This window comes from Cynocephalus volans, chromosome 1 (assembly GCF_027409185.1).
Source record: "Cynocephalus volans isolate mCynVol1 chromosome 1, mCynVol1.pri, whole genome shotgun sequence".
Taxonomy (NCBI): Eukaryota; Metazoa; Chordata; class Mammalia; order Dermoptera; family Cynocephalidae; genus Cynocephalus; species Cynocephalus volans.
Genome location: NC_084460.1, coordinates 125221695 through 125244111, shown reverse-complemented (window position 1 = coordinate 125244111; position 22417 = coordinate 125221695). Strand labels below are relative to the sequence as shown.

The 22417-nt window shown below is 36.1% G+C and overlaps 1 protein-coding gene across 2 annotated transcripts in view; it reads right to left on the bottom strand.

Moving 5' to 3' along the window:
- Window positions 1-22417, bottom strand: part of GSK3B (glycogen synthase kinase 3 beta) — a 202084-nt gene that overhangs the window by 7041 nt on the left and 172626 nt on the right. The window contains exons 9-11 of one of the 2 annotated variants that reach the window (XM_063093415.1): window positions 21535-21721; window positions 12324-12422; window positions 6191-6221 (exon numbers count right to left, since the gene is read on the bottom strand). In XM_063093415.1, coding sequence (XP_062949485.1) covers window positions 6214-6221; window positions 12324-12422; window positions 21535-21721 — 294 coding nt within the window. In that variant the 3' untranslated portion in view covers window positions 6191-6213. The remainder of the gene's footprint in view (window positions 1-6190; window positions 6222-12323; window positions 12423-21534; window positions 21722-22417) is intronic. The other variant, XM_063093408.1, reaches the window with a different exon arrangement.

Here is a 22417-nt window from a genome sequence, read left to right as displayed (position 1 = left end):
TGCAAGACAATGGAAGGAGAGAGAAAGACAGATTCTCCTCTTCTTTTAAAGACCTCAGAACCATGCTCCAACCATTTTTAATGCATTCACTACTGCATGGTCCTACAATCCAATGACCTCTTCAGGGCTCCACCTTTCGATTACCATAATAGGATTTCTCACCCTCTTAACAGTCACAGTGGAGGCTAAGTTTCTAATACATAAAACTTGGAGACAATTCAAACTTCAATGAGTTTTGTGGGGACATAACTCAATCCACTGCAAGCCTCCACCCCAATTTCAAAGGATGTATGGAAAAGTCTGGGGGCCCAGGAAGAGATGTGTCGCAGGGGCAGAGTCACCACAGACAGCCTTCCCTAGAGCAATGCTGAGCAGAAACATGGGGTCAGAGTTGCAGGAGAGAAACCCCAACAGCGCCATGCCTAGTAAAGCCGTGAGAGCAAGACTTCCATAGAAACCCCAGACACATGGAGCTACCAGAGTGGAACACCAGCCTGGGAGAGGTGAAATGTGGCCTGAGACCAGGAAAGCCATAAGAGAGGATGTGCCCAAGGACTTGGGGACCCAATCCCCACACCAGTGTGCAGAGGAGGTAAAACATGGAGTCAAGGTACATGATTTGCCAGCTTTGAGATTTAACGTCTGCCCTGCTGGGTTTCGGACTTGCTTGGGATGTGTTATACCTTTCTTTTGGCCTATTTCTCTCTTTTGGAATGGTAATATGTACCCTATACTTGTCCCACCATTGTATCTTGGAAGTAGATAACTTATATTGATTTCATAGATGGTACTTTGAACTTTGGACTTTTGAGTTGAGACAAGACTTTGGGGATGAAATGAATGTATTTACATATGAAAAGGACATGAGTTACGGGGGGCAGGGGCAGAATGTGGTGAATTGAATTATGCCCCCCCAAAACTCACTGGTGGCTTGAATTGTGTCCCCACAAGTTCTATGTATTAGAAACTTAGCCCCCACTGTAACTGTTAAGAGGGTGGGAAATCCTATTACGGTAATTGAAAGATGGAGCTTTGAAGAGGTGATTAGATTGTAGGACCATGCTGTAGTGAACGCATTAAAAATGGTGGTCAGGGGGTGGTTCTGAGGGCTTTAAAAGAAGAGAGCATGTCTCTCTTGCTTGCTCTGCTCTCTCTGCTTCTACCAGCTTGCAATGTGACACCCCTGGGTCACTGCTGCCACCACCAGATGGACTTTGGACTTCCCAGCATCAGAAACTGTAAGCAATAAATTTCATTTTCTTTTTAAATTACCCAGTTCCAAGAATTTTGTTAATAAAGCAACACAAAATGGACTAATAAAATCACAAAGAAAACAAATACACTGCCTCACTGTAGACCGTGAGTTGTGTGGCCTTCCAAGCTGTTACGTGCAATTTTGTTTTAAATACAACCAATACTATGAAATCCGAATTTCTATCTGCTTGGAGCTCAGTTCATGCCACAGCATGACCCCAGTGCAGGGAAGATAAGTGTTTCTGAGTACGTTACAGACACAGAGAGCCAGAGACTATTTCCGTCAAAGCTCTTGCTATAGCTGGGATCAGCAGTACATGAACACTTAGTTGGAGTCCTAGCTCGCTTGAAATAAATGAAAAGTGCACAGCTGGGAAAACTTGCTAAAAATTCTGAACTCTGCTACAATATGCCATCTGCTTAAAGTGGGTAAATGGGTAAAGGCAATGAAAGTAATGAGTCGGTGCTGACAGGCAGAAGCACTGTGTGTAAATCAAACTCAGTTGCTTGTTTTCTAAGTACAGTCACTCTTCATTATTTATAGAGATGGAAGACAGACAACCAGAAAAGAAAAAAAAAAAAAGCCACTGTACTGCCAATTCACTTATTCAATTCAATAAAGTATCTTGTTGTCAAATATCTCAGGACTAAGAGCTTACTTTGCCTAATGTTTTGGAAATATGTACAACTTTACTACTAACCTTTGTCCCAGTACCTCTTTTTAAGGTCCATTATTATTTCACAGCATCCATTAACACTTAAGTGGGCATATAATTGTGTCCAGACTGGCTCTCCATCCCAGGTAGGTAACAGACTCTTGTTTCAGTGGCTAATCAAGTTGTATTCTTGTCATCACACACAATGAATGGGAATATACTGCTGGCCAAATTTTCTCCCAAAGATTTCATGCTAAGCCCTGAGCAAGAGAGATAGCATAACTGGGATGGGCAAATTCCAACAGCCATTTCTCTAGGACCCACAATGCCCTTGGCCATCAAGGCTGGTGACACACCCAAAAGAAGACCCAGAAGTTTTTGTCTCTCTGGGACTTAAGGGATTTGTAGATCTCCCATGTCCCATGATGAATAGAGTAACCAGTATTATGGCTAAATGCAACATCTGGTCCTGGATCTTTCTACTCTGAATTTTTGAATTAGAGGGAGTTACAAAAGACACCAAGGACACATAGGAACTCTTTACTTAAGAATTAGCTGTTCCGTTGATCATTTCTATAGCCACTCTATAAAAACTGTACTTCTTTTCTAAATTCCTGATTTTCCTGCCCCCAAAACAATCTGCCCTTATATACATTTAACCCAGCCTTTGGAGGAAGAAATGTGAATATCTCTTAATTTGAATGGTTACATTTAACATATTTAATTTCCTTCGAAAACCTATAGCTGCTTCTAGTTCTATTGTCATGTAAATAAGTGCAGACATTATGGTATCAGAATCCATGCATTACATTCATATTGCCCATGGTGTGGAGTCATATTAATCCATCGGTATGGCACATGAACAGGTGGCAGGAGAGGGTATGTGACACAGAACTTACTCTCCAAAAGAAGGTAGACAGCCTTTTCTAATAATTAGTGAGTAACTATGTCTTCGTGAACTTCATTCATGACTCCTGGCTTTCCTCAGACATGCCCTGATTAAAGGGAGTTTTACTTTCAATCATCATCTGAATTCTGTGCATCAATAACCCAATATCAATTCCTGTCTGGGCCACAGATTCCTCCAAGCCTTTCTAAGGAAAAATGTTCATTTTCATGAATCAGGCACAGGCTGCATAAAAAACATCCCAGAGAAAGCCTAGAAAACCACAGAGATATTTCAGAATTATAATGTTCCTCACAAATCCATACTTATCATAGCACTTCCCATGCTCTGGATGACACTCAGAACCTATGCATGATCATCAAACAGTATTATCATTTGGATGTTTATTGTAATTTCTATAACTTTTCTTCTCAAACACATTTAAACAGTGACTCTATAAAAGCAAAGCAGCAAAGGTCATTTTGTTTATCCTTACATCCTCTTCTCTTTACATATGCACCGGTAAAAGTGATGCTACCTGGTATTACAGTTTACTGGATAGGTTAAGTATTTTGATTAGAAAGAGTCTAACTATGAATAGTCAACTGAATCTACAGTCTCTCGTTTTCAGTCCTGAGATGCTCTTCTGAGCTTCACACTGTTCTATCTTTCTTAAGCCTAATACAATTCCACAAACATTTATTGAATATGAAGCCCAGTTGTATAACTTAATAGCTGTGTGATTTGGGGGCAAGTTATTTAACCTCTCTACTCCTCAATTTCCTCATTGGTAAAATGGTAACAGTACCATCCTGGGATACATTATTTATATTGTGCAGCTAACTTAAGATGTTCCTTTTCAAGCTATTTCATATGGAAATGCTTCTACTGCAAAACTATGTCTTGGATATTACTGTTATTAACTAGCACATCAACAAACAAGACCATTACTAACAGAGAATCTCAGTATACCCTAAACTTATATTTAACTGAAAGCAAAATTCATTGCAAAAATAGAAATGAAATTCAGATGCCTGTGAGCCAACCCATCTGCCAGGATAAGTGGAGGGCCTGTCAATGAGAATGCTTATTATTATTATTTTTTTTGACCGGAAAGGGGACTGCAACCCTAGGCTTGGTGTCGTCCGCACCACGCTCAGCCAGTGAGCGCACCGGCCATCCTTATATAGGATCTGAACCCGCAGCGTCTGTGCTAACAGCACCGCACTCACCCAAGTGAGCCACGGGGCCGGCCCAAGACTGCTTATATTTGATCTGCTGGTAGCAGAGAGGTCTCAGTTGCCTATAGGCTCAAGGGCAGAGCACATTTCAATTAAGAGTCTTGGTTGTTCAGGGTAGGGAACTGAAGGCCATGGGGACACAGGTAACATTTTCATCTTTTTCCTAAGTTAAAGTACCTAATTTATAAATAAATAATAAGAAAAGGCATACAAATAAAAGCAGGTGACTTTAGACAAGAACTCAGGAACACTTGATGAATACCTAGAAGAACACCTAATAGGACATTCGCCAACAACATTCACCAACTTAAAAAAGAAGATTTTAAATTACTTTTGAAGAGAGAGAAAAACCCAGATAAAATTTTTGGCTCAGCAGAAGAGAACATGTTTTGCATAGTAAGAAATAGTTTTCTAGAAGTAATGCCTAGCACTGCACTGGTGAAAACGACTAAGCTGTTTTGATTTTAGGTATCTATGAGGGGTCTTCAAAAAGTTTGTGGAAAGAGTCACATTATCTTTTAACTTGATTTTTCCATGAACTTTTTGGAGTACCCTTATATATACAAACTCACAAAGTGAACCTGAAACCCTAACATGGGGTAGATACAATCTCACTGGTGTCAGTGAAATTGGTGAACTGCAATAGTTTGAAATGAAAGTCCAAATTTCATATGCAGAGTCAATGGGAGAAAATGGATGCAACATGCACATGTTATTTGGCTACCAAGTGGTAACATCTAAAATTACGTGGGTATGTGCACACAGGCACATTGTACTTCCCCTACCCCACTTTCTGGTGAAAATGGGGAAATGGGGAAATGCAAATGGAGTAACGGGGAAATGGAAAAAGTACCTGTACTGCCAGTGGAGTGTAAACTGGGACAAACTTTCTGGAAGGCAATTTAACAGTATGTATCAATAACTTTAAAATTCTTCATACCTTTTGACTTCTAAAATTTACTTCTTAAAATGATTTTAAGAGAATAAGTATGGCTTTATGCAAAGATATTTTCAAACCATTTTTCAGGATACCAAAAAAACTTGGATACAACCCAAGTGTCCAAGAATTACTTAAATAAATTATGGTACAGCCTTAGAATATCGGTTGAATACTATGTAGTTATATACCTTCACCCTCAAAATTGCATAAGCCGATTTTTAAAAAAGCATGTCTGCCTGCTCTTCCATATGTAGACTAAAATATAAAATTATGTTAATTATGTTACCTGTGATTATCTTTGGAAGTGAGAGTATGGAAGATTTTTATTGTCTAAAATAACTATATGTTATATTTTTAATAGAATAAAATCCCTACCTTTTAAAAAAATTGTATACTTTTACAAAATTCCACATACATTTGGGTTAAGATAAAGAGAAAACAGAAAGAACAGAGTTAGGAAGAGGAACACCACCAGTGAAGGCATACACTGCAGATTCTATGAGTCAGGATATGAATATAGATTTCCCAATGCACACTGTAAAACTAGCATATGGCAAAGGATAATAGTACTTGGGGAGGGGATGAGGGATGGTAACTCTCATTTGAGAAAGAAGCATCTGATAAACTGACTTAATTTGCTTAACATTTCATCTCTCACAAACAGTGGAAACAATCAATAGGATTTAATTCTGCCCAACTAGAAAGAATTGGCTGGTGATATAGAAGGTGACAGGAATTCTGGGATGAAAATAACTGCAATAGTTAAAAAAAAAAAAAAAAAAAAAAAAAAAAAGCCCCTTTTCTATTAGAAAGGTTTTCAGCCTCGAAAGGATATAGCAAAAATCCTAATAAACAAAGTACAGCCCAAAAAAGGTGAAGGCAATCTATTCATTTTAAATGTCTTTAAACCCAGAATCTATAAGCCAAGAAACAAATCTAAAATGAATTATAGAAATTCAATTTAAAAATATTTAGGCACTAGAAATTTCCCTAAGTCTTAAAAAAAAGAAAGTTTAATTTCCATCCTTGATAGGGTTAGTTTTTTGATAGAAAAAGCTAAAAGTTTTCTTGGCAACAGCAAAGCACTTCACAAAGTTTTTCATAACATTCTTATATTAATGAGTACTGTAAGGTTAGTCTGTTGTTAAGCACAGTATGAGGGGTAACCAATCATTCAGAGACCACCAGAAGAGTAATCTCTAGAAAGTCTTACCTAGTTCCATTTAACTTATTTTATCAGTAACCTGGATAAAGACAAAAAATCTCTAGTAGGCCTCTGCCTTGTCTTCTATATTTTATTAGTTGAGACAAAAAATTGACATATTTATGAAATATGCAGATGATATATAATTGTACAGACTCACCAGAGGCTGGAAAAGGTAGTGGGCAAGGGGACAGTGAGAGATTGGTTAACAGACACAAAAGTACATCTAGATAGGAGGAATAATATCTAGTGTTCTCTAGCACTGTAGGCTGACTATAATTAACAATTTACTGCACAGTTTCAATTAGCTAGAAGAGAGGATTTTCAATGTTTCCAACACAAAGAAATGAGAAATGTTTGAGGTAATGAGAAAATAAAAAAAAATTCAGTGGTTGCCAGGATTTCAGGGGATGAGGGAGGGAGGGAGGGAGGGAGAGTGGAGCACAGGACTTTCAGGGCAGTGAATCTACTCTGTATGACACTGTAGTGGTTAATACTTGACACTACACATTAGGCAAAACCCATAGAACTGTACAATACGAAGAGGAAACCCTAATATAAAATGAAGTTAACAAGAATATATCAAAATTGATTCATAATTGTAACAAATGTACCACTCTAATGTAACATATCAATAAAAGAAGAAACTGTATGTGTGGGTGGGGGGAGGGTATGGGAACTACCTATACTTTCTGCTCAATGCCTCTGTAAAAGTAAAATTGCTATTTTTTTTTTTTAAAAAGCAGTATTGGTGCCTACATAGGTTATTAAATTTTGTTTAAAGTACAAAGGAAGAAAATGAGGATTTGCAGTATTAACAAATGTAGTCAACATTTTAAAAACATGGCAAAACATACACTATGAAACGTTTTTAAGGGGTTTTAGGTTTCATGTGTTCATTTTTACAAATGATACCTTTCTCTATATTCACAAGAGCAGAAAAGCTTTGGCATGCTTTGCAATTTTTAATTATTAATTCTAGCTAAATTATAATAAGAAGTTTAAATCACTTCAACTGTTACAGATTCATGATTCAAATGGACTGTGTATAACATAAAAAAGAATAAAATTATCATTAGTATGGAGAGCACAATCAAAATTTGAAAGAATTTTGCATGGAAGGATTTGGTTGGTTCTGTACAAGTAAAACCCTAGGGTAGGATCACTGAGTAGAAGAAGGTACAGGGGAATACATTTTTGGGTGAAAGAAGGATAAACTTTCTAACATTCAGGGTGATATAAAGATGGAATGTGCTCCTTCTTGCAGTAATAGAGCTTCCAGTTATTGGATATACATAACCATGGGAAAGATGACCACTCTCAGTAGACAATAAGAGAGGTGAACTCAAATCAGTGGTCCTCAAATTCGTTTTAAATAGCAGAACCTTGCACTGAAAGAAACCTTACCCAGAAGACCAATATATTAAAAAGACAGAAAACTGCTTTAGTTGAATGCCCTACCACATTTCACAGTCAACATTGGACCAGAGTCCAAGGGAATCATGGGAAGAGTTGAATAAGGTCTTTCTTCCCTGTCATTTTACCTGGTCAGGGGGCTTAACACTTTTCATTGACATCGGACAAGATGATCTCTAATGTGGTTCATATTTGATTAGTAAAACTATAACATCTTGAGATTTATTACTGTACATGGTCCGGAAGAATAGCCTCCCAAATGAAGTGAATGAAATGATCCACTGGGGGTATGGAGAAAATCATTTTTATATTTATATCTATATAAAGAACAAAATAAGAAATTACACTTTATGGAGAAGTACGTGTAATTTTCAAGAGGATCTTATGTCAGTCAGAGACATGATCAACTATAATGCCCCCAAATATTTAAGTATTTTAAACACAATTTTAAAAGAATGTGAAAGTTTTTTGGGGGGGAAAATCAACATCCCTACTCACTAATTTTACACTATTGTTTTAATTTTTGTATATTTCTATCTAGTCCCTATCCACATGCAAATACACACTTTGGCATAGTTACCAACATGGTTCATACATAAGATTTTAAAATTTTATCCACAAAATTCAGCATGAATATTTCTACAAATGTCTACAAGCTTCATAATAATCGTTTTTTGTTTTTTGTTTTTCCAACCGGTAAGGGGATCTCAACCCTCGGCTTGGTGTCGTCCGCACCACACTCAGCCAGTGAGTGCACCGGCCATAATGGCTGTTTTTAAATGGAGATTCCACAATGTATTAAAACAATTTCCTACTGTTGACTCTTCAGATCAGATTGACTCTCTTTTTTGTCACATACATAATTCTGTTATAATTTGTTATTGTACAAATTATGTGATTCCTATCTGTGTACATAGCTTTTTTCCTGTACTAGATTTATCTTGAAGTAAAGATCACTGGGATTAGTGAACTAAAAAGTATAGGGTTAGTGAACCTAAAAGTATGAACTCTGATGGCTCTTGCTGTACACTGTCATGCTTTCCAACATGTTTTCACCAATTCACCTGCAGTCACTACCGAACCTTGAACACAAGGAAAGAAGTTTGAAACATCTGCAAAAATAGTTTCCTCAGTGTCAATGTCATCAAACTTAACAGACGTACCCTCTTTACCATTTTCAAGAAAGATGAAAAAGTAACTATTACTGTGATATTTCACTGTACTAGTAGAAGTCTTTTGAAGAAAGTAGAGATTAACAATTAACTATATAACTATATAGTCTCAGAATAACTACAACATGATTTTAGGCCACAATCTGAATATTTTCTTTGCTTTTCTAGAAGCAGCAATATAGAGAATAAGTAAGTTCCTGCCCATAACGTATTTATAATTTAATAAGACCTAAATATGTGAAAGCCATTTAACAGCTTTGTGCTATAGAATAGATGTACCCCCAACCTCACTGAGGCTTAATCCCCACTGATGAGGACAGGAAATTCTATTATGGTAATTGAAAGGTGGGGCCTTGAAGAGGTTATTGATTCCAGGATTCTAGGACCGTGCCATAGTGAATGGATTAATAATGGTCAGGGGTGTGGTTCTGAGGGCTTTAAAAGAAGAGCACATTTCTCTCTCTCTTTCTGATCTGCCATTTCTGTCATGTGAGACCACTGGGTTACTGCTGCCATCACCAAGACTCTCACCAGATGTGTTCCCTGGACTTTGGACTTTCCAGCCTCCGAAACTGCAAGCAACAAATTTCATTTTCTTCTGAATTACCCAGGTTCCAGGTATTTTGTTGTAAGCAACAGAAATGGACTAATACACTTTGGCTACCAACAGTAACTGAGTAAAATCCAAAGCTTATTTCATGATAATATACTCAGTATAATCACAGTTGCTGGCATCTTTGTCAATCTGCTTTATTCCTCTGCTTTTATTCCACCTTCTTTAGGATTGAGCTTTGCTCCCAGGTCAACATAAATGTCAGAAAACTCCATTCTTATTAAAGCCAGCTTATAAGCAACATAAATAGCATCCTAGACAGTTATCTAGGTCTCTGTATTCTGATGATCTTGCGCTAGACACAAACACATTTGACAAAACCTGAACTGCAGTGGTGCTGAGCATCAGTAGGAACAGTATTTTAACAGATCAGATAATAATTTCAGGGTTATGCTTCTGTTGTGAATTTGTATTTTAGTTATCTAAAACCATTTTTAGATGACTAGGAGGTACATTCTTTGTTGAAAATAGTATAGTATTATTCTGCTTCTTATTGATAGGGTTTGGTCATAAACTAAAAGTGACCCCATCTCTAAAATCCTCACTATTTTGATGTATGTTCTCCATTACATTGATTTTTTTAAATTTATTTTTTTATTTGACTTCTCAAAATATATTGTAGTTGATTTTCATGCCACTTTACCCGTTCCTCTTCCCCCTCCCCTCCCCTTCCACGTTCACTTGACTTAAATAGTTCAAGGAATTTTTGTGGTTATTCTGTCTTCTTCCCCGCCCCCACCCTTTGTTTGTTCCATTACATTGATTTAAATCAAGTAAGCCAACTAATTCAGTTACTTAGAGGTTCATATTGTAATTAATTCACCCCAGGGCATGTTGGGGTATATTACTGTGGTGATGTAGCTAGGGTAGGTGATTAGAAATTCTGACTTCCTCATACCCTGATTTACTTCAACTTTGGAGTCAACGTCCAATGCTGGTTTCCATTTTGATATTGAAATCTGAGTTCAATAGCTATAAGAATATACATATAGCAATAAAATATTTCTTGGTAACTGCTGTAACCCGTATCAAAGTAACATAAAAATCAGGTTATACTAGGTTCTTTGTTTTTTTGCCCAAAAACTTGAGTCACAATTATTAACTAGTTTGGCATCTCATATTAAGAAAACTACTTTAGGGCCAACCCTGTGGCTCACTCGGGAGAATGCGGTGCTGGGAGCACAGTGGCACTCCCGCGGCAGGTTTGGATCCTACATAGGGATGGCCGGTGCACTCACTGGCTGAGCACAGTGTGGGCGACACCAAGCCAAGGGTTACGATCCCCTTACCAGTCACAAGAAAAAAAAAAGAAAAAAAAAAGAAAACTACTTTAAATTACCCAAAACTTACCAATCATAATTTTTTCTCTTTCTCTTTTTTTGGAAGCTGGCCAGAACAAGGATTAAATGCTGGTCCTTGGTATTATCAATACCACGCTTTAACCAACTAAACTAACCAGCCAGCCCTCATTTTTATACATACTTTAAAGCAATTCTAGTAAAACTCCTGGAACCAGCTCAATAAGTAAATGTATTAGTTCAGGCTTATTTTATGCTATGAAAAATCAATGTAATCTAACCTGGGCCAGTGACGTATTAAGTTTATTAACCGCTCATCTATGCAGTTCTTTGTTCTAAATAGGTGGCAGTTAAAAAAAAAAATTACATTAAAAATTTTTAAAGCACACTTCAAAACACATTTGAGTTTTGCTATGTTACTTTAGGACAGCATCACCACTCAATTTTACAGATTGAGAAAACAAATAAAACACTACTAAAACTAATAAAGTTCAAATGGCTTTCTCAAGGTAGTATGTGCTAATAGAACTGGAACTAGAAAAGAGACCTTTCTTTCCAGACTTTTTCTGGAAGGAAGGTAGGACGTGGACTAGAACGAACTGGTTTTAATCTTTATTAGCAACATTTTAAAGATTAAGATTGAACAGAAATAAACAACAATGTTTCAGATAACAGGAGTTAAATTTTGACCTTTACTATTGAGTGCTAAGAACTAGTAATGAAAGATTTTATCTCCCTTACAAAAAAAGGGGCATCTGATTAAACTCAGTTCAATGTGATAGACGATATAATGAAAACAGGGCCAGCTCCTGCCACCTGCTTTTTATAGGGGGGAAAAAAGGTACCAAATTCTGAGTCCCTAGTTATACTACCTATTCTGTTTCTAACTTCATTTTAAACAGCATCCAGTCATTCTTTAGAGGAAATTCAATTCACTCAAGGGTTGGGTATTTTTAGAATATCTGTAAGGACAGTGATTCTCACTAAATCAGTCCCCACCATTAGCTGGCCAAGGGGCCTGCAGCACACCCTAGCTCTACCCTGGGAGTCCATGTGGGATTTTTTTTTTGGTAGACTAGAGTCTAGTCACATTTTGATCTAAATCTTAGTTAAATTTATTTACACTACAGTTTTAGCTCTTTCAAATGACTTAAAATTGTACCAACCTATATTTTATACTTTTTGAAAATTTGCCTCTCCAGTATACTAATATAATTTATATTGAGAGGGACGGAACTAACATGAATTACCTTCAGTAACATTACATTTGTACAGATTATTTCCTGCTTAATAAGCATCTTATTCGATACATATTAATCAAGAAATTATATGGAAAGCATCTCATTTGATACATATTAATCAAGAAATTATATGGAAAGCATGACTTTTAAAATAACAACTGAGGTGACACTTCAGCATTATAAGAAGATATTTTATGCTTTATATATATTTATGGGGTACTTCTGTACTTTTTGGAAATAAACCAACATTTTTATCCACATTTACTCATTTGGCTGTACTGTGTTTTTGATATTTGAAGGTGTTCACACTCGTCAAATGAAATGAAATGAAATGGAAGTTATTCATATGTATTTTTTAAAAAAGAGAATATATTTTTATAGAAGAAACTTGTATGTCCTCACCTGAGGCTGCTGTGGCGTTTGTAGGGGTTGAAGCAGCTCCTTGTATTCTAGCATGAGGAGGAATAAGGATGGTAGCCAGTGGTGGGTTACTTGAAAGTTCTAGAGAAGATAAGATATAAATATTAGAGCCCACTCTTAACTTTGCATGCAAAATCACGTCATTGATAAAAATAAACATAAGACACTACATTAAACAGACACTACCAGTTTAACAGAAGGGGAAAAAAAAAAAAAAAAAAGACGATAAACCTGTATGTCAAACTAAATCAATGACCTAGTAATCGAGTTGTAGAGAAAGCCCAGATAAATGTTGTAATACATAACAAAGGCACTATCTAAAATTAGGAAATTTCTATTAACTAAATATACCTGAGGGAAAGATGGTGGCCAAAAATTTAAGAGTAAGCATATTAATAAGATGTTTTCACCACAAAGAAATGATAAATGCATGAGGTGATGGTTACATTAACTACTCTGACCCGATTTTACACCACATATATGTATCAAAACATCAGATTTTACCCCATAAGCATGTACAATTACAATTTATCAATTAAAACTTAAAAAAGAGATATGTTTCCATCTTTCATTAACTTAAATCTATTAGGTTCTGCCATCCTACTCTGGCAGTATTTGACTACAGGAACTGAGGATGATGGTATCTCGGCAAAGAGAATATGTGTGCAGTGTGTGTGTGTGTCTGTATGAATATGCATGTACAACTGGATGTATAGACCAACCTACCCGATTGTTTATGAGCCAGTGGAGGATAAGACCTATCTAGACACTAGTGAAAACAAGATTTAAGAAACTCCTGTTTAAAGTCTCATTGCTTTTATTAAAAATAAAAATCTCCTTATCCAATTCTATTTTTAACTCAGTAAGATCATTTGTTACTTATTAAAAGTTTGAAATAGGCTTTTTAGCTGCATGTGGGAAGATTATCTCTGTCAACTATATACAGACTGGCTTTCTTTAAAGAATCAAGTTCCGTACAGGAGCCTTAAGAAATTATTTTAAGATAATATTGTATCTAATGACGTAAACAGATGGCAAGTAGTGGTGGTGAGCTTGTATATATAAGCATCTGCTGTTAACTTTAGATAATGTGACTGTTCTCCCAGTCTGCCTGGGATAACCCCAGTTTATGCTTGTTACTCCAGCATTTAACCTGTGAGTGCTCATTTTCACTATAGTGTCCAAGTTTGACGGAATTATTAGATGACCATACTAGCTACAAGAAGACATTATCCTCTGAGCTACAGCATAAATTTTAACGATTCACAGATATGGTATGGACTAAAAAAAGTTGGGAAATAGTGGTTATTTTTTATTAAGGTAAAATTCACATAACATAAAATTAACCATTTTACAGTATACAATTCAGTGGCACTAAGTAAACTCAAAATGTTGTACCATTATCACCTCTATCTAGCTCCAAAACAATTTCATCACCCAAAAGGGAAACCCCAAACCCATTAAACAGTCACTCCCTATTAACTCCTCCCTCTAAGCCCCCAGCAAGGGAAATAGTGTTTTAATGCAATAGTTTTAAAATGTTCTCTGGAGCACAGCCTCTGTCAATATTGATTTATTCAATTTAGTACCAAAACAGATAAATTTTGTACTAAATTAGATACTAAATGATACCATAATTCTGGTAAAGAAAAGCAATAAACTGATGCCAAGATTTATGAAAAGCTTAAAACTGAGAAGACTATTCATTATCTTTTTCCTTTAAGTCCCGCTCATCAAATAACAGTCTTCCCTGGGAAGACAGCTGGTAAACCACTGCCCTAATTATCAGGTTCTAAGAGATGATGTTTTCTAACAATCAGATTTAGTAGCTGTGTTGGTTCTCACTGAGAAACAGGAAGATTCTATGCCACTTTACTTCAAATCAGTCCTATTTTTAATCCACAATTTTATACCTAGGAAAGCAAGAGAATTCCTGGTAACTGCCATGACTAATGACTTTACAGTTCTAGGAATAAAAGAAGCATTTCTACAATATGTGATGGTTACTCCTCATTTACCTTAAAGAAATTCAGATTTACCATCTCAACTAAAATTAAAATCTCCTAAAATAGAAAGGCTTCTTTAATATCCATCCAACCATCTATCTACGTATCCCCATATCCACCCACCTAACAATACTGAGCATTAAACAAAGTGTTAGGTACCAGGATAAAGAGGTAAAAGACAATTGTCTTTGATCAACAGAAACAGAAATGGGAAACTGAACACCCAAGTTGGCAAGAAAAGCATTCAGCCTATTTAGGATAGGAGCACTTTCCAATTAAAAGATCTCTGTGACCATGTGCCCAACATCTAATCGCTTTCCTTATAGCCCATGCTGCTCATTTTTTTCCACTTGTTTACTCTTTCTGATCAGATCACTCATCCTTATGTGTCTCTGCATGCCCAGTTGAGAGCCATGGTGGTTTTATGTCTTAGTCTGGGTAAGGGTATGTATAAAGAAAGCAATCCTCTTTTCTTTATGTAGCAGACTGTCATTTTGGTCTTGAATAGGGAGAGAGGGGTAACTAATGAAGGGGAAGAAAGGAAAAAGTAAATAAGAAAAGGAAGCCTCCAGGATCCTAGAGACATGGGTGTGTTCATGTGTGAACTAAGTCTAACACCCTAAATGTTAAGAATTCTAAAATGGACAATCACTCCTAGTTCTACATGCCTCCAACTTCTATATCCAATTGTCCTTCTTCTCTTCCTTAACTATAGATATTCTTTAAGATCCATTGCTTCCATCTGTTTCCTCATCTCTACTTCTGAGAGCTTGTTAACTGTCATAGTTTTTTCCCTCTTGCACTCTTGTTCTTTCCACTACAAGTCTGTACCTTTTATGGGGACAGACTATGGGCGCTTCTCTGGGGCTGTACAAACATACAAAACAACTTATTCCCTGATAGATTACAGCCATGGAATAGGCAATGAATTGGTAAATAAGAATATACTGATCCCTGTTGGGCTCTCCTGATTCCACCTGCTTCAGCTATGTCCAACCTCTGAAAATGAATGAAAGGGAAAAGGGAGAGATGGGGGTGTATCAAGGTTTGTCCTGTTTCAAATGTCTGAATGCAGATAATACTGTCACTTAGGGGGTCCTAGAAAACTGAAGCCCCACTGCTAGAAAAATGAGAGGTCTGACATTACCCTGAGTTACGGATTTAGGAGATCAGAAGGATCTCAAAGTTTTGTCCCGTATCTATTCATCTCTCTTCTTTCTCTAGCTGATCGTGGAAATACTTCTTGTGATTATATGAAAGTAATACTAATTACCATTTATGGCTAATTACTCCATGGCACAGTAGCAAACATCAAATTGCAGTTAGCTTTGTTGTAAGCTTTACTTTAATACAATACTATTCAAGGGTAATTCAAAGTTTGTGGAGAAGTGTAATTAAAAGATAATACAAATCTTTCCATGAACTTTTTGAAGTACCCTCATATTTTACCCAAGTGTTTAATCTTCATAGTTCTGTTCATATGGCAGGTTTACTTTACCAATTAAAACAGTAACAACAACTAAAAGGAAAACTAGAAATGCCCGATAAATACTGGTTGCATGAATTAATGAATACTGTGTTTATTTAAAATGGTACGTGTTACTCATTCAAACATTCTTTGAGTACCTTCTATATGTGGATTAGGGATTATCCTATTTTATTCAGGGAAAATAGTATAGACTTCAATGAAAATTTATTGTGATGGGGGCGGCCCGTGGCTCACTTGGGAGAGTGTGGTGCTGACAGCACCAGGGCTGCCGGTTTGGATCCCTATATAGGGATGATTAGTTCGCTCACTTGGGAGAGCGTGGTGCTGACACCACCAAGTCAAGGGTTAAGAAGATCCCTTTACTGGTCATCTTTTAAAAAAAAAAAATTTATTGTGAAGGTGGAGGAAGGCTCTATACTGTCTACAGCAGAAGCTCACTAATCCCCCCCCAATCTTGTCCCCCAACAATGTTTCCATCTCCGGATTCTCTCTAGCTATACAACCAACTAGGGGATTGGTTCTCCTTCTTCAATTTCTTGAAATACCCAGTTTTATTCTGATCATCCATTAATTACTATTAAGTAGTATGTGCTTTAATGTTGCATCTGCACAACAGTTACATCTTTGCCTTAGAAAACAATATTGCCATTTGGAAACAGTGCTCTAAAATCAGAATATAGAGTATCAAATAGAATGACACTAAATAACACCTCTTCCCTGGACAGCTGTGTGCTTATACAGAAACACTATTCAAGAACAACAGTGATTAGAAGGACGGAAAGAAAGCATTACTATGTGATCACAGCCCAGTTTCAGAATGGCAGCTACACATGGCATATTCAAACCTAAAAACAAAACAAAACAAAACAAACGCAGGTGGGTCATATTTCAAAAATGATGGCACTGTCAATTTAATACATTTAGTATGATGAAAAATGATTCCACGGATATATTTACAGGGTTGACTTGAATAGGTACAAAGATTCATGTACATCCTTTTCACTGATATTCACAGCACCAAATAAACACTCTGATAGCCACTGAAACTGCACACTATGTCTACACACCCAACGTCCATATATGTACATGTACTCTTCAAACTCTCAAAAACATATGTACACTCAGACACACACAGAACCATATTTATATTTGATATACAGGCCAAATACAACATTTTAAAACACCAAAATAAAACTTCAGTCTTTTAAAAATCCTTATAAGTATTAGATATATATGGATAAAGTTTGAACTAAATTATTTTCTCTTCTTTAAACTAAGCCTTTTATTTACTTTAAAAAGGCATGTGCCAAAGGTGAAGTATTATAACAATTTGGGAGGTTTCTAAGGACATTATAGTTAGTTCATTCCATGAGCTAACAGTATAAAAACTGCCCACTCATAAAAGTCCTTCCAATATTTTCAAGACCATATTCTAAAATCTAAGCCAATTTATTTTCATGTTAATCTGTCTTACAAATGTAATTAGAGGGTAGGTAAATGGCACTTATCAGGTCCCGATTCATAATACTGCAATAAGATTAGGACCACAATGAGATATTACTACACACCCACCAGGATGGCTATTTTTTTAAAAAAAGTAAAATAACAAGTGTTGGCAAGGATGTGGAAAAATTAGAATCTTGTCTATCACTGGTAGGGATGTAAAATGTTCAGCCACCATGGAAAATAGTTTGGTGGTTCCTCAAATAGTTAAACACAGAATTACCATGTGATTCAGCAATACCCAAAAGAATCAAAAACAAGTATTCAAACAAATACTTTTACATGAATGGTCCTAGCAGCACTATTTGCAATAGCCAAAAGGTAGAAACAACCCAAATGTCCATCAACAGATGAGTGATAAGCAAAATGTAGTATATTCACACAATGGGACATTGTTCAGCCATAAAAAGGAATGGGTACTGATATATGCTACGTAGCTAAACCTTGAAAACTTTATGTGAAAAGAGTGAAAGAAGCCAGGCACAAAAGTTCACATATTATATTATTCCGTTTATATGAGAAATATCCAGAATAGGTAAATCCATAGAGACAGAAAATAAACTGGTGGTTGCCAGGAGCTGGGAGAGGGTTAATGGGACAGGGTTTTCTTTAGGAGCAATAAAACATGTTTTGGAATTTAATAAAGGGGGCAGCTGCGCAACATTGCAAATATACTAAATGCCACTGACTTGTTTACTTTAAAATGTTTAATCACGTTAGGTGAATTTCACCTTGGTTTTTAAAAAAGCTTAGAAATTTACAGAACAACAAATTTAGTTTTTTTAAATTTTATTTTCTTTAGAAATAATGGAAAATTTTAGCCAGTGACTAATGAATCAAATGTAATTATTTCAAAAAATGGCACATGTGAACAAAGGAATTGAACTTTTTTGTGATCAACACATACATGTGCACACACGCACACACTGAAGAGTATGTGCCAAATATGCCTGAATATAAGGAAACTTATTCTCCAAAATCTATACATCATAAGTATGTGGTATTTGATTTTACCAAGTCACATAGCTGACAAAGGGCTTTTTCGATAAGTTTATTTCGAACTACAAAGTACTCTTTGGAAAATACACTTATTATGAAAAAACCTCAATCAATACTGGTTTATGAAACTTCAATGTCACCTGACAGAAGAGGTAAAAAAGGAGGCAAAGAAATTTAACATTAACTTAGTGTTCCTGATGCTAAGAATCTACACTTGCAAGGGCTGGATGTCATTGTATATAAGCCTTTTAGAGATCATGTTAAAAAGGAATCCAGAAGGCTGGTCGGTTAGCTCAGGTGCTTAGAGCAAAATGTTATAACATCAAGGTCAAGGGTTTGGATCCCCTCATTGGCCAGCTGCCCCCCAAAAAGGAATCCATATTGTATAGATAATAAACATATACCTATGTTACAAAATAAAATAAAACTTGTTATGTTATGTAAGTGAGTACGTGCAGACTTTCCGATGGTGTCCTCATAAGAGCAGGTTCAAAAAGTGCTTCATAACAAAAAATTTAGGTGAATGTAACCTAAAAATCTCTGACAGATGGTTCAAAAAGTCACTTTATTGATTACAGTCACAAATGTGAAAGATGCATATAGAGTTTGAATAAAATTGTTTTATAAGATTTGAAATGTAAAAAAAGCAAAATTCCTAAAATAAGATATAACCGTATAACATAATTTTTAAAATATTTAAGTTAAAAAATTCGTTTGAGTTCTTAATTAATGCAATATATGTCTTAGAAAAGAGATTGAAGATCTATACTATAAATATGCTAAAGAGTGACTATTTTGAATGCTAAAAGTGATTACTTTGGAGTTGTAATTTTAATTTTCTCTATACTTCCTTTGTATTTTTAACATTTTCTTCAGTCTACATGTATCACTTTTAATTAAAACAAAAGCAATAAGAATTAAAAATAAAATTTATTTTCTCAAGAGGTCTAAACTTATATGACATGGAATCACATAATTTTTGCTGTGGAAAAGGCCAACAGTTTCCCAGTTTAACCTTCTGCTAAACTGGAGTAATCCTACACACGGTATCTGACATTATCTAGCTTTTTCCTGAACACTTCCAGGTACAGAGATCAATATTTTGAAAACAATTTGCTCCACTATTAAACAGTTGAAAATTTCTTCACTGACTCATTAATAATCTTATCCAGTGCCGAGTCTCTCTTTGTGCTAGTAAGTCTAAATACATATCGCTCTCTAATTTTTTGCTGTTTTAAATTTTGCAATTTGGACAAAGAATATGTTTACTCCTTTCATTGAAAGTCGGTCACTAGGGCATTTTTAGACACCTATTACCAGTACCTTAAGTCTTCTCTTTTCCAGGCTCTATACTCAATTCTGCTTCTTTATATACTCTATCCCTCATTCACTAATACTTTTCTTAAAATGGGGCAACCAGGACACAAAACAGATTGTTTATCATCAACTTCATATAGTCAGAATTAACAGTCCCAGGGCCGACCCCGTGGCACACTCGGGAGAGTGCGGCACTGGGAGCGCAGCAGTGCTCCCGCCGCGGGTTCGTATCCTACATAAGGATGGCCGGTGCGCTCACTGGCTGAGCACGGTGCGGCCGGTCACAAAAAGACCAAAAAAAAAAGAATTAACAGTCCCAGGATATCTGTACATTCTTCTATTTCTAATGTGGTGTAAGACTGCATCAGCATTGCTAGCAGTTACATAACATTGATAGCTTAAGTTTATAGTCACCTAAACCATCCAGGTAGTATATTTTACTATTAACTCAGGTCTTCCACACATATTGCTTATGCCATGCATCTTTCTACATTCAATTTTAGAAAAATTTAAACTGGGGAAAAAACACTCACTTTAGAATAAAAGAAATATAGGGCCGAGCCCGTGGTGTACTCAGGAGAGTGCAGCGCTGGGAGCACAGCGACGCTCCTGCCGCGGGTTCGGATCCTATATAGGAATGGCCAGTGCACTCACTGGCTGAGCGCCGGTCACAAAAAAGACAAAAAAAAAAAAAAGAATAAAAGAAATATATCTCTTTCTTGGCTGTGGAAAGCTTTCCATCTCCCTTCTATATTTTCTAACCTGATTACACTTATTAATATATCAACTATTTCTTGTTTTATCTATAGCAAATTTTATACTTTTTATGTTCAGTTTAAGAAGAAAATCACATCATCAGAGGCAGTGTGGTTGATTGAAAACATTGCTTAGGGTCTAAGTCAGGAGAAAGGAAACGTGAACACAGAAATATTGAAAAAATAATGACTATCCCTAGGTCTTTCAGAAGCCACCAATGTACAAATTCAGTTTTCCTTTCAATGCTTTCTCAGTAGCAGCAATGGTGCCAAGTCCAAGAGGGGATGGGAATTTCTCTGTCTACATCCCTTGCATAAGTTCTTAGAAAGGGTTTATAAGACTCTAGTTCTCCCCGTTTGTAAGATAACTGAATTTATACAAATATAGCACCAATTTATTTCCAGGTTTAAAGAACTTGATATAAATTCTTGGGAAGCATGAAATGGTAATACAAGTGGCCTTCCATATCCATGGGTTCCTGCATCTGTAAATTCAACCAACTGCAGATGGAAAATATTTAAAAAAAAGAATGTCTGTACTAAACACGTACAGACTTTTTTTCTTGTTATTATTCCCTAAGCAATAAAGAAGAACAATATTTACAGAGTACTAGCTATCATAAGTAACCTAAATGGGTTAAAGTGTACAGTAGGATGTGCATAGATTATATGCAAATACTACACTGTTTTATAGCAGGGACTTGAGCATCCATGGATTTTGGTAACTGTGGAAGGTCCTAGAACCAGTCCCCCACAGATACCAAGAGATGACCGTACTTGAAGTTTCAGATTCAAACCTAAAGGTTAAATTGTACATTAGTTTTATTAGTGAAAAATATCACTCACTGAAATCTCTATAGCTTCTCACGTGCCAACAAGATTTACTGTAATCTGCGAAAAATTAGAGAAGCTATGCCATTTGAAAAATGTTATCCTGCCACTATTTTGTTGGAAACCATACAAGCAGTGGCCTAATAGGTTAGAAAGAATGCTTCCTGCCTCCTTAAGTACTTAATATATCCTTTCTTGTCCTCCACAGATTTTAATTATCAGAGTGTCATTTACTCCACATCCAGTGTGTAGCTTTCCCAGAAATGGTAAAACAGCTAAGTGTTTGGAATTACCTTGAGTGGTGAAGTTGAAGAGTGCAGGTGTGTCTCGCCCATTTGGTAGTTTGACACTGGGGTCCCGTAATTCATCAAAAAACGAATGTGCACAAGCTTCCAGTGGTGTCAATCGGGCAGTTGGTGTGTATTCCAGCAGACGGCTACACAGTGCAATTGCCTCTGGTGGAGTTCGGGGACGGAAGACCTGCAGTACAAAAAAAAGGAAAGAATAATTAATGTTGTATTATAAGAATCTAAGCAAATTAATTTCTGAGTATTGAGTTAATTCCCACCATGTACTAAAACATGGTTGCACTGGGGAAAGGAGCCTTCTAGGATGAAGAGTTAACTGCACATAATTCACCACACTGCGGTGAACTGCTAAATAGAGACTACATAAGAAAAGCTCAGAGAAAAATCTACATATGCTAATCATAAAAGTACAATCAAACATGCATACAAAATATGACGAACGCATGAGAAAGGCTATGTTCTGCAGAAAACCACAACTAGAAGAATATTTAAAAAATTTAAAGTTTTGACTGTAGTGACAGTAAATAACAGATTGCCTCTTTGCATTATTTTTAGCAGAACAATTGTCAGTAGTGGGCAGCACTGTTCATATTTGGCAATCAATATCTTAAAAAAAAAAGAAAAGCTATTTACCCTAGGTATATTCACGTGAATAATTTGGTATTATCTCCTCAATAAACAGAGCCTATCATTATTTGAAGAAATTCTTGAATACCTAGAATTTGACAAAATGTCCAACATTGTTGCTGCAAGTAGCTATTCTCACGAATGTGGCCAGACTACCCTTGTTTAAATAAATATTCTAGTGTTTTAATCAGGGAAAGAAAAGAGTATTTTTCATTAAGAGCCATTAAATCACAGAAAAAGT